This window comes from Palaemon carinicauda, chromosome 12 (assembly GCF_036898095.1).
Source record: "Palaemon carinicauda isolate YSFRI2023 chromosome 12, ASM3689809v2, whole genome shotgun sequence".
NCBI lineage: Eukaryota > Metazoa > Arthropoda > Malacostraca > Decapoda > Palaemonidae > Palaemon > Palaemon carinicauda.
Genome location: NC_090736.1, coordinates 6,521,063 through 6,533,562, shown reverse-complemented (window position 1 = coordinate 6,533,562; position 12,500 = coordinate 6,521,063). Strand labels below are relative to the sequence as shown.

The window sequence follows — 12,500 nt, the reverse complement described above, 5'->3', positions numbered from 1 at the left end:
GACACTCGTAGGATATTCAGGAGATGACTAACGGCAGTCAATTCTTGTCCATTGAGCATCCTCCTGGGAGATACAAACACGGATGCTGGACATGTTGTCATCGTGGATGTTTTTTCGGGGAATTTAAACGGTTTAACACAATCCCATATCTGTATGGAATGCGCTTTCTGTGTTGGCATTGTTTAGTCGAGTTTAGTCATTCATTTATTTATCTATTGAATGGTAAGTTTTTCATTTATTTATATTTAAGCCTCTGTAATGCTTTTATGCATCAGATGGTAAGTTTGGTCATTCTTTTGCGCGCTCGCGCTCACACACGCACACAAACACACACACACACAATGTGTCATCTCAAAGATATAGTCAAACTGGCGTCTATACTTTAGGGACAAATTATTTTTTGTCTCATTCGTGTTATGAAAATTTCTGCCTCTCTGTTTATCTCTCTCTCTCTCTCTCTCTCTCTCTCTATATCTCTATCGCTATATATCTGTCTCTGACACAAAAATACATAGATTAAATTTGTCAAGCGAACATTCTCTCTCTCTCTCTCTCTCTCTCTCTCTCTCTCTCTCTCTCTCTCTCTCTCTCTCTCTCTCTCTGACACAAACATACATAAGTTAAATCTGTTAAATGAACTTTTCAACTATAGAATTCTCTCTCTCTCTCTCTCTCTCTCTCTCTCTCTCTCTCTCTCTCTCTCTCTCTCTCTCTCTCTCTCTGTGACTCACATGCATAGGTTAAATATGTTAAATAATCTTTTCAACCACGAAATTCTCTCTCTCTCTCTCTCTCTCTCTCTCTCTCTCTCTCTCTCTCTCTCTCTCTCTCTCTCTCTCTCTCTCTCTCACTGACAAAAACCATGTATAGGTTATATTTGTTAAATGATCTTTTCAACTATAAAATTCTCTCTCTCTCTCTCTCTCTCTCTCTCTCTCTCTCTCTCTCTCTCTCTCTCTCTCTCTCTCTCTCTCTCTCGTTGACATAGCAACCTGGTGTACTTCCTTGATGATCTGAGTGATATCTTTCCCTTTTGTTTCGTTCAATCCCTGAAAGATATTTCTTCAAAACAGAACTAATTTAGAAAACGAGTCGTTATGTAATTAATATAACGACTTAATAAAACGACTTAATCCCAACGGACGAAACCTTCCTCTCTTAAACGACGACTTAAAACCTCATTGAATCGATTATTTTTTTTATTAATTTATGTTTTTATTTTTTATTTTTTTTTATTTTTATTTTTATTTTTTTTTTTTTTTTTTTTTTTTTTTTTTTTTTTTTTTTTTTTTTTTTTTTTTTTTGCTACAAATCATCTCGAGGTCAGAAAAAGATCTAATTTGTAGAATGTAATTAGAGTTTAAGCCTTTACAAATTCCCTTTTTCAAAGTCTAATTACTTTCTGAAGCGATGTTGATGTAATTTCCCTTCAATATTCCAAGGCTCATTTGATTAGGGAAAAACATCATCTTATTAGGGCGGGTTACCTTACTTGACTTGCAAACATCATCATCATCATCATCATTATCATCATCATCATCATCATTATTATCATCACCATCTCCTACGCTAACAGTATATCATCATCATCATCATTATTACCATCATCATCTCCTACGCCTATTATTATTATTATTATTATTATTATTATTATTATTATTATTATTATTATTATTATTACTTGCTAAGCCACAACCCTAGTTGGAAAAGCAGTTTTTATTATTATTATTATTATTATTATTATTATTATTATTATCATTATTATTATTATTGTTATCATTACTTGCTAAACCACAACCCTAGTTGGAAAAGCAGGATGCTATAAGCCCTGGGAGCTCCAAGAGGGAAAATAGCCCAGTGAGGAAAGGAAATAAGAGAAGTAAAGGCCTCGGTTAGGTTTCGCCACTCTTTATCTTTTCTCCTCTATCTTGAGCTTTTAAATCAATACTTCTCCCTTCATTATCTCCTATTTCACGCTTCATAGTCCTCAGCCATGTAGGCCTGTGGCTTCCAACAAGTGAAATTCATTAAAAAAAAAAAATCACTTTACCAATAAATTCTTTTCTAACGAGAAAATATCTTAATCATAAGCCCAGTCCATCCTTTTTTTTTGCATTTATTTTCATCTTCGTTCTTCGTCACCAATTCTTTCTTTTATTGTTATTTGCATTCATAATCTTTGTTGAGGTGTGATTGTGTGAATTTCTGTATCCCAAGATAAGTATCTTAAATACTTTTCATTATCTTCATTATCTCATTCCTGTTCAATCCCTGTTTCAGCCTGGAGTTCACCAGTGAGGGACGTTACCACCTCGGCCACCACAATGTTGGGTCCATTTGTGTGCCACGGTTGAATCCTCTAATAATAATAATAATAATAATAATAATAATAATAATAATAATTATAATAATAACCCGTGTCAGGGATCTTGTATTCAAGGTTTTTGCCCACCTCTTGTCCTCTCGCATTACTCGTCTTTCTCCTCTTATTCCTCTTACATCTTCCTCAAATAATCTTTCTTTTAGATGGTTTATATCTTTATGAATTATCCATCTGTTTTTCTCTCCCTTTCTCTTGGTGTAGACTTAAACATACTAAAACGTAGTAATTATTAAGATCACATTCCTCATATATCTGCTTCAATTAATCTTTCTTTTAGACGGTCTACATCTTTACAAATTATCCACCTGCTTTTCTCTGCCTTTTGATATAGACTAACATACTAAAATGTAGTAATTATTCTCGTCAAATTCAATATCGGAAGTGTACCAGATTGGTTAGTTATTCAGTGGCTGACATTAGATCGTGTTAGACGATTTCTCTGCCTTTAGACCTGGTTCCTTTAGACCTGGCTCCTTTAGACCTGGCTCCTTTAGACCTGGCTCATTTAGACCTGGTTCCTTTAGACCTGGTTCCTTTAGACCTGGTTCCTTTAGACCTGGCTCATTTCAAACAGTCCTTGAATGTCCTATAACTCTCGGGAATCGAAAGCTGTTCTTCAATGATCTCGATTTACCACCAAATGTTATCAGAGTTCTCTGTAGCTTTTGGCAGGAAGTTGCAGTAAACCGAGAGGGGATTTCAATAAAAGAAAAAAAGTCTTTGACGTACTCCACCAGTCATTAAATATTTCGTTATCTCTTGGTGTTCTCGTTCTAGTCTGAAGCTCTCCTCCGATTATGTATAAAACATCACTGATTTGCATTAATCATCTGGGACAGAATTCATCTATAATTCACAGAGACAATTCGTTGCCTGAAAATATTCTCTTCAATGTTATCCGTCTTTCGTTTGAAATAATGACGATTTACATGTTGGGTCCATTTGTGGGTCTATTGTAGTTTAAAGGCTTAATTATTATTATTATTATTATTATTATTATTATTATTATTATTATCATTATCATTATTATTATTATTATTATTATTATTATTAATTGCTAAGCTACAACCATAGTCGGAAAAGCAGAATGCTATGAGCCCAAGGGCCCCAACAGGGAAAATAGCTCGGTGAGGAATGGAAGCAAGGAAAAATATAATATTTTAAGAGCAGTAACAACATTGAAATAAACATTTCCAATATGAACTATAAAAACTTTAACAAAACAAGAGGAAGAAAAATAAGATAGAAAAGTGGGCCCGAGTGTCCCCTCAAGCAAGATATCTCTAACCCAAGACAGTGGAAGACTAGAGAACAATGATTTGATTTTGGAGTGTCCTTCTCCTAGAAGAGCTGCTTATCATAGCTAAAGTCTCTCTTCTACCCTTACCAAAAGGAAAGTAGCCACTGAACAATTACAGTGCAGTAGTTAACCCCTTGGGTGAAGCAGAATTGTTTGGTAATCATTGTTTTGTCAGGTGTATGAGGACAGACGAGAGTATGTAAAGAATAAGCCAGACTATTCGGTGTATGTGTAGGCAAAGGGAAGATGAACCGTAACCAGAGAAAAGGGTCCAAGTTAGTACTGTCTGGCCAGTTAAAGGTCCTCTTAATTCTCTAGGGGTAGTATTTCAACGGGTGACTGGGGCCCTGGCCAACCTTCTACACATGATCAGCGCCCAAGCTAGGACCAAGGTGGGCCAGGCAATGGATGCTGATGACTCAGCAGATAGACTCATAGGCTCCCCCCAATCCCCCATCCTTAGCTCACAATAAAGATGAGGTTGCAGCAACCAAACGAACTAACGAGTTTGAGCGGGACTCGAACCCCAGTCTGGCGATCACCAGTCACTCTTTAGCTGCTGATTCTCATCTCAATTTGTTGGACAGGAATTTACGGTCTATTAAATTTCTTATTCCTGATCCAGATATTAATCTTTGGCACCGTCGTTCAATTAGTTCATTATGCATGTTGCATAAGATTTTTCATAACTCTGACCATCCTTTACATTCAGATCCTCCAGCACAATTCCATCCTGTTTGTAATACTAGGCAGGCAGTTAATTCTAATAGTCAGGCCTTCTCCATCATGAGGCTCAGTATTACACAGTACTCCAGAAGTTTTATTCCAGCTGTGACCAAGTTGTGGAATGATCTTCCTAATCGAGTAGTTGAATCAGTAGAACTTCAAAAGTTCAAACTCGCAGCAAATGTTTATTTGTTGAACAGACTTACATTCCTTTTATAGTTTATATATCAAATATCGGTTTTAATGTTGTTAATGTTTTTGAAATATTTAATTTTAATTGTTCATTACTTCTTATATCTTATATTTATTTCCTTATTTCTTTTCCTCCCTGGGCTATTTTTCACTCTTGGAGCCCTTGGGCTTATAGCATCTTGCTTTTCCAATTAGGGTTGTAGCGTGGGTAATAATAATAATGATAATAATAAAAACACATCGGCCACCACAATGTTGGATCCATTTGTGTACCACGGTCGAATCCTCTGAGAATTTCATCTGGTCTTGTGCAAATCGAAGTCAATCACATATTCTATCAAAAGAATATCGAACGACATTTCCGAGTTAGAACCGAATCAGACGAAATTAGCAATTTTCGAGGGTTGATTCACAATACATATCCTAGGTGAAGGACACTCCAAAATCAAACCATTGTTCTCTAGTCTTGAGTAGTGCCATAGCCTCTGTACCATGGTCTTCCACTGTCTTGGGTTAGAGTTCTCTTGCTTGAGGGTACACTCGGACACACTCTTCTATCTCATTTCTCTTCCTCTGTTTTTGTTAAAGTTTTTATATTTTATATAGGAAATATTTATATTAAGTGTTGGTTAATGCATTAATGCTTTTTCTTAGGTGTTTCATGCGAAGAAACTAAATATTCTGAAATACTTTAATTTTTTTTTCTTCTGTTCACAAAATACATCAAGAAAATTTAGATTTTTTTGTATTTCGGGATAGTTGATATTGGTGTATTACTCCACTAAAGCTACACTGTTAAAATAAAAACCGTAATTTTAATCGGAAATTCTCCGTAAAAATATTTTGTTCTCAGCCGTATTTCAGAATTACAGGTGACCGTAATCTTACTATACTTTGTTCTTATATTTTACGGTTGGTGACCGTAATATCACTCATTTACGTTAATATATCCGTTTTTAAAACAGTAAAAATCCTGGAATAAATGTTGTCAGGCATTTACCATTTTTAATGCAAATTTCTAAGTGTAGTGTTGATAATGTTATTAATTATGGTTTTCTTTTGATGTTCACCAAAAATAAAAGTGATTCGAAAGCCAAACAGATTAATATTTATAAAAAAAAATGCAGGGAGAAATAAGATATAGTTTTCTTTTTCCCGAACTAGGTTCCTAAGGAATTAGAAAAATGGTTTAAATTTCTTGTAACTTATTTTCTTTTAGTTACCTCCTAATTTTTGTCATGTTGAAACGAGTTTTTCAGATTTTAGTTCCATTCGTTTAAACTTTATCAAAGAATTGTTTAGCAAACATTTTTGAAAATCTAGAATTTCTACACATTTTTCTAATACAATTTTTAAATTCAAAAAACGTTTAAAATTTCATAATTTAACATAATGTGGCCACGTAGGCATAAAAATATTTATGAAATCAAAGAGCTATATAATAGATGACACAAATACCGTCTTTTAAATCAATACTTCTCCATTCATCATCTACTTCGCTCTTATTAGTCCTCAGCCATGTAGGGCTGGGTCTTCCAATTCTTCTAGTGCTTTGTGGAGCCCAGTTGAAAATTTGGTGAAATGATCTCTCTTGGGGGAGTGCGAAGAGCATGTCCAAACCATCTCCATCTGCCCTTCACCATGATCTCATGATATTACTAAGTGTAATTCATTATTTATCAAACAAATTTCTAAACTGGTAATTATAGAAATATTGTCATTAAAGAGATAATAAGAAATGATATGATAAATTCCCAGAAAAATGAAACTACATAAATATGTCAATATGAATTTATTTCTTAACAAGCTGCATTATTTTCTTCTTCTTTTTTCTATATACTTGAAAGTATTGATATGGTTATGAATTATGTCGGGCAACTAAATTAAGGAAATGATAAACAAAATTTTGAAAATATGAAATCAATAATCAATTTAATTGATTTAATAATAAATATACCAACATAGATTTATTTTTTAAAAAGCTACGTTATCTACTTAAGGATTTTATATATATATATATATATATATATATATATATATATATATATATATATATATATATATATATATATATATATATATATATATATATATATATATATATACTTGAAAGTATTAACATTGATTTCGTATTGTCTCAGAACTAAAGTAAAGAAATGATAAACAAAATTTTGAAAAATAAAGATCACCCTATAATCAAAAACAATTAAAACATAAAACAATTTCCGTTAATTGAAATCTCCCTCCATTCTATTGTTTCATTTTTCTATAAAAGCGAAATTTGCATTTTCTTTCAGTGTTTGAAAATGGTTACGTGTTTCTTTTCATTGCAATTATAAAAAGTGATGAAATGACCGAGCAGTCTTTGTGCATCTTTGATAGATTCATTAGCATTTAAATAACTGTAAAAAGAAAATCTGCAGTTTTCAGTGAGAGAGAGAGAGAGAGAGAGAGAGAGAGAGAGAGAGAGAGAGAGAGGGGGGGGGTGTACATGTGTGAGTTTATTTTCAGTATAAGAAAAGGTAAATAAATGCCACCTGTTTTTAAAAGTACCTTTTAAAATGATTAAATTGGGATTTACTTCTTCTATTAAAGTCCTTTTTTTCCTTCTTTTTGAAGGACTTTGCTTTTGGCTCTGGGGTAGACCGCAGGGTTGCCAGGTTGGCCTTTTTCGGGCCCAAAACTCAAAATGTGTCCTTTTTGTGCTAGATACCTAAATTTGGCCTTTTAGAGATTGCTTAGCCTTAAATGCTATATTTTCGGCCTTTTTCTACTCTTAGCTTGGCCTTTTAAAGCTGCAGTTGATCAGACGTTGGCCTTTTCAATTTGGAAAACCTGGCAACTCTGGCTAGACCGTAGTCCCGATCGGCTACCCAGCTTGACCATAAATTCAATTAAGTGCCACGAAGTACTTTGTTGTCTGTATTCTACCGATGCCACTAAATGCTGGAGTACAACACGTTCCCAAATGCACAAATATATCGTAGAATTAATCACACTAGGTCGGCGAGCATGCTCATCAAATTAATATCACACATCGACTTATTGCTTACGTTTTTCTCATTTCATATCTTCTTCTATTATTATTATTATTATTATTATTATTATTTGTATGGGGTAGGCACGGTTGCCTTCTTTTTGAGGGACTTTGTTTTGGCTTTGAGGTAGACCGTAGTCCCGATCGGCTGCCCTGCCTGACATCACTTTAGACCCAGTAGCGTATGTTCCTGTGTTGTACCAGTCACCAGCGTCCTTCCTTCCTTCCAGCAGTTGTTAAATTGTTTCTCAATACATATCAATCACATGTATATCTTTGTATGAACTAATTTCACGAGGCAAGTTTAAGTCTTAAGGGAAAAAAAAAACACTTTAATTTGAATTATCAAGAAAAAAATATTTTTATGAAACTGTTGATAGGTTGTGGTGGCCTATTGGAAACGTCCCTGCCTGTCAATTGGCCGGACTGGAGTTCGAGTCCCGTTGAAGCTCGGTAGTTCTTTATAGTGTCTGTAACCTCACCATCCTTGTGAGATAAGTATAGGAGCCTATATGTCTATCTGCTGAATCATCAGCAGCCATTGCCTGGACCTCCTTGATCCTAGCTTGGATGGAGAGTGGGCTTGGGCGCTGATTTTATATATATATATATATATATATATATATATATATATATATATATATATATATATACAGTATATATATATGGTCAGTCTCCAGGGCAATGTCACTGTCCTTTTGCACCTGCCATTCATGAGCAGCCTTTAAAACTTTAATAAATGACAGGAAGAAAGGATCAGGATTAGGGAAGATCTCTGAGGACCATAGGAATGATTAAAGGTTAAAAATTTAAAGGCCGCTCATAAATGGAAAAGGCAAGGGACAGTGACATTACCCAATCAAGCAGGACAATGCCTTAGAGACTGACCATATATATGATCAGACCCCAATCCCCCTCTCTCCCCAAGCTAGGGCCAGGGAGGGCTAGGCAATTGTTGATGATGACTCAGCAGATAGACCTATAGGCCCCCCCAAAAAAAGGTTACAGATCCTAAAGGAACTAACGTGTTTGAGCGGGACTCGAACCCCAGCCTAGTCATCACCAGGCAGAGACGTTATCAATAAGGCCACAACCTATTCAAGAGGAAGAGAATTCCTCTGAGGAACACGAAAGGACAAAACATTCAAATGATTGATGGAAGGATATCTATGAAACATTGAAAAGGCATGAATCTATGATAAAATAAAAGTGTGTTTCTGAGGCCCACGTAGTGACAGTCCTTCAGGCCTTCAAGGGGCTGAGGGAGAGCGTCTGAGGCTAACAACTACGCCTCCAGTCCAACCATCTTCGCTGAGACCTTCCACAGCTTCTCAGCAACGTCGTCTCGTCTTGAGAGTCGCGAAGAGTGCGCTCCATCGCACTCACTGCGGAGAGGAAATTTACGGTAAACCTTCATTTCTCATTATTGGGAGACGAGGGACTTCTGGCGTAGTTGTCTCTCCGGGAGAAAAGTATTCAATCGTAAATTATAGGGAGGTAAAACATATCAGTGATTTTATAGCATCTATCAATTTATTATTATTATTATTATTATTATTATTATTATTATTATTATTATTATTATTGGTATCTGTTATTATTATTTTTATTATTATTTATTATTATTGTTATCTATTATTATTTGTTATTATTATTTATTATTATTATCATTATTATTATTTATTATTTATTATTGTTATTATTATTATTAATATCATTCTAGTCTTATCACTTAATTTTATCATTGACCTAATATCATCTTACATGCCTATCACTATCATAATCATAGCATAATTATCATCATATATCTCTTAGTAAAACAATTATCATTATCATCAATATCATGATTATGATCATTATCATCATCATTCTCCTAAAACACCAGTAAATCCTTTAGACTGAACCCACCTGAAGTAATAAGTCTGATCATTCTGTTCAGCCTCCAAGGCACAGTGTAGGACTGTCTGAATTCCTTCCACAGTCGTCTTCTGGAAGAAGCCCACCGAACAGAGTAGATATCCTCCCAGGAGATGACGCCCTAGGTCTGACTGAACGACACCAGGGTGGAGGGAAAACACCTGGATGTTTGTACCTGTAGGGGGAGGTAAGTTTAAAGGTTTTAATGTTGTTAATGCTTTTTAAAATATTGTGTTTTAATTTTTCATTACTTCTTATATCGTTTATTTATTTCCTTGTTTCCTTTCCTCGGTGGGCTATTTTCCCTCTTGTGGGGGGAAGTAAGTTTAAAGGTTTTAATGTTGTTAATGTTTTTTTAAGATATTGTGTTTTAATTTTTCATTACTTCTTTTATCGTTTATTTATTTCCTTGTTTCCTTTCCTCAGTGGGCTATTTTCCCTCTTGTGGGGGGAGGTAAGTTTAAAGGTTTTAATGTTGTTAATGCTTTTTAAGATATTGTGTTTTAATTTTTCATTACTTCTTATATCGTTTATTTATTTCCTTGTTTCCTTTCCTCAGTGGGCTATTTTCCCTCTTGTGGGGGGGGGGTAAGTTTAAAGGTTTTAATGTTGTTAATGTTTTTTTAAGATATTGTGTTTTAATTTTTCATTACTTCTTATATCGTTTATTTATTTCCTCGTTTCCTTTCCTCAGGGGGCCATTTTCCCTATTGCAGCCCTTATTATTATTATTATTATTATTATTATTATTATTATTATTATTATTATTATTATTATTAATTAATGAATTAATTAAGCTACAACCCTAGCTGGAAAAGCATGATACTACAAGCCCAAGGGTTCCAGCACGGAAAATACCCCAGTGAGGAAAGGAAAGAGAGAAAAGTGTGCATGAGTGTACCCTCAAGCAAGAGAACTCTAACTGTTTATAAAGTATTTTATTTTAATTGTTCATGTCGTTTATTTATTTCCTCGTTTCATATTCTCACTGGTCTATTTTTCCCTTTTGGAGCCCTTGGGATTATAGCATCCCGCTTTTCCAACTTAGCTAGTTTTAATAATAATAATAATAATAATAATGAAAATGATAATAATAATAAAAATAGTAATAATAATAATAATGATAATAATTATAATGATAATAATAATAATAATAATAATAATAATAATAATAATAATAATAATAATAATAATATGCTTATATGTAAGTATAGATATACATGTTTGTGTGCCCGTGTGTTTAACCATGTATGTATGTGTGCGAATATGTGTATGTATGTGGCTGTGTGTACGCATGTATTTAGGAATACAGGAAGTCAACTATTACTTAAGCCAGAGTCAGCCTAATATTCGAATAACAACAACAACAACAACAAACCTTTCACTATTTTCGCGAGATGACGAGTGAAGAGAACATTCGCAAGTTTGCTGTTTGCGTAGGCCTTAGACCTATTATAGCCCTGCTCGTAGTTCATGTCTTCAAATGGTATGACTCCTCCTGTAAAAGTTATTATTATTATTATTATTATTATTATTATTATTATTATTATTATTATTATTATTATTATTATTATATTTTATTTTATTATTCTATTTTATTATATTTTATTTTTGTATTATTATTATTATTATTCTATTTTATTATATTTTATTTTATTATTCTATTTTATTATATTTTATTTTTTTATTATTATTATTATTATTCTATTTTATTATATTTTATTTTATTATTATTATTTTTATTATTATTATTATTCTATTTTACTATATTTTGTTTTATTTTATTATTATTATTATTATATTTTATTATATTTTATTTTATTTTACTATTATTATTATTATTATTATTATTATTATTACTTGCTAAGCTACACCCCTAGTTGGAAAAGCAGGATGGTATAAGCCCAAGGGCTCCAACAGGAAAAATAGCCCAGTGAGGAAAGGAAATAAGAAAATAAATAAACTATAAGAGAAGTAATTAACAACTAAGTAGAATATTTCAAGAACAGTAACAGCATTAAAATAAAGCTTTCATATATAAACTATCAAAAGTTTAAAAAAAAAAACAAGAGAAGGAGAAGTAAGATAGAATAGTATGCCCAAGTGTACCCTCAAGCAAGAGAACTCTAATTCAAGACAGTGGAAGACCATGGTACAGAGGCTATGGTACTACCCAAGACTAGAGAACAATGGTTTGATTTCGGAGTGTCCATCTAGAGGAGCTGCTTACCATAGCTAAGGAGTTTCTTCTACCCTTACCAAGAGGAAATTAGTTACTGAACAAATTACAGTGCAGTAACCCCTTTAGTAAAGAAGATATGTTTAGTAATCTTAGTGTTGTCAGATTTATGAGGACAGAGGGGAATATGCAAAGAATAGGCTAGACTATTCGCTGTGTGTGTAGGCAATGGGAAAATGAACCGTAACTAGAGAGAAGGGTCCAATGTAGTACTGTCTGGCCAGTCAAAGAACCCCATAATTCTCTAGCGGTAGTATCTCAGCCGGTGGCCGGTGTGACGGTCTGAACGATCCCCCGGTCTCAGAATTCTCCTTGACATTGTATAATGGTTCTTTTCCGCCATTAGCTCGCTTCGCTCGCATGAAAATAAAACATCAAGCTCGTATGTACTGGCAAGCGGTAATGTTGAGCTGCGCACGCTAACATTACAGGAAAATAAAACGTCAACCTCGTTTGCACTGGCAAACGGTAATGTTCGCGCATGCGCAGATTATCAAGGAGAATTCTGAGACCGGGGGATCGTTCAGACCGTCACACCGGTGCCTTGGCCAACCTACTACTTACAAAATCAGTCAATGAAACGATTAACTCACTCAAATGTTCGATGGAGCTAATGTTGATGACCCGGGCTGGTTGAGAGTGAGTCATGAGAGGCAGGAGGAGGTTGGTCAGCAGGAAGTGGCCCAGATGATTGGTGCCCATCTGC

At 34.1% G+C, this 12,500-nt stretch overlaps 1 protein-coding gene across 1 annotated transcript in view; it reads right to left on the bottom strand.

Annotated features, from left to right (window-relative positions):
* Positions 1–8,642: 8,642 nt before the first annotated feature.
* Positions 8,643–12,500, bottom strand: part of LOC137650501 (retinol dehydrogenase 12-like) — a 30,333-nt gene continuing 26,475 nt past the window's right edge. The window contains exons 4-7 of the mRNA XM_068383728.1: positions 12,388–12,500; positions 10,934–11,053; positions 9,547–9,730; positions 8,643–9,023 (exon numbers count right to left, since the gene is read on the bottom strand). The exon at positions 12,388–12,500 is cut by the window's right edge and continues 46 nt beyond it. Coding sequence (XP_068239829.1) covers positions 8,924–9,023; positions 9,547–9,730; positions 10,934–11,053; positions 12,388–12,500 — 517 coding nt within the window. The 3' untranslated portion in view covers positions 8,643–8,923. The remainder of the gene's footprint in view (positions 9,024–9,546; positions 9,731–10,933; positions 11,054–12,387) is intronic.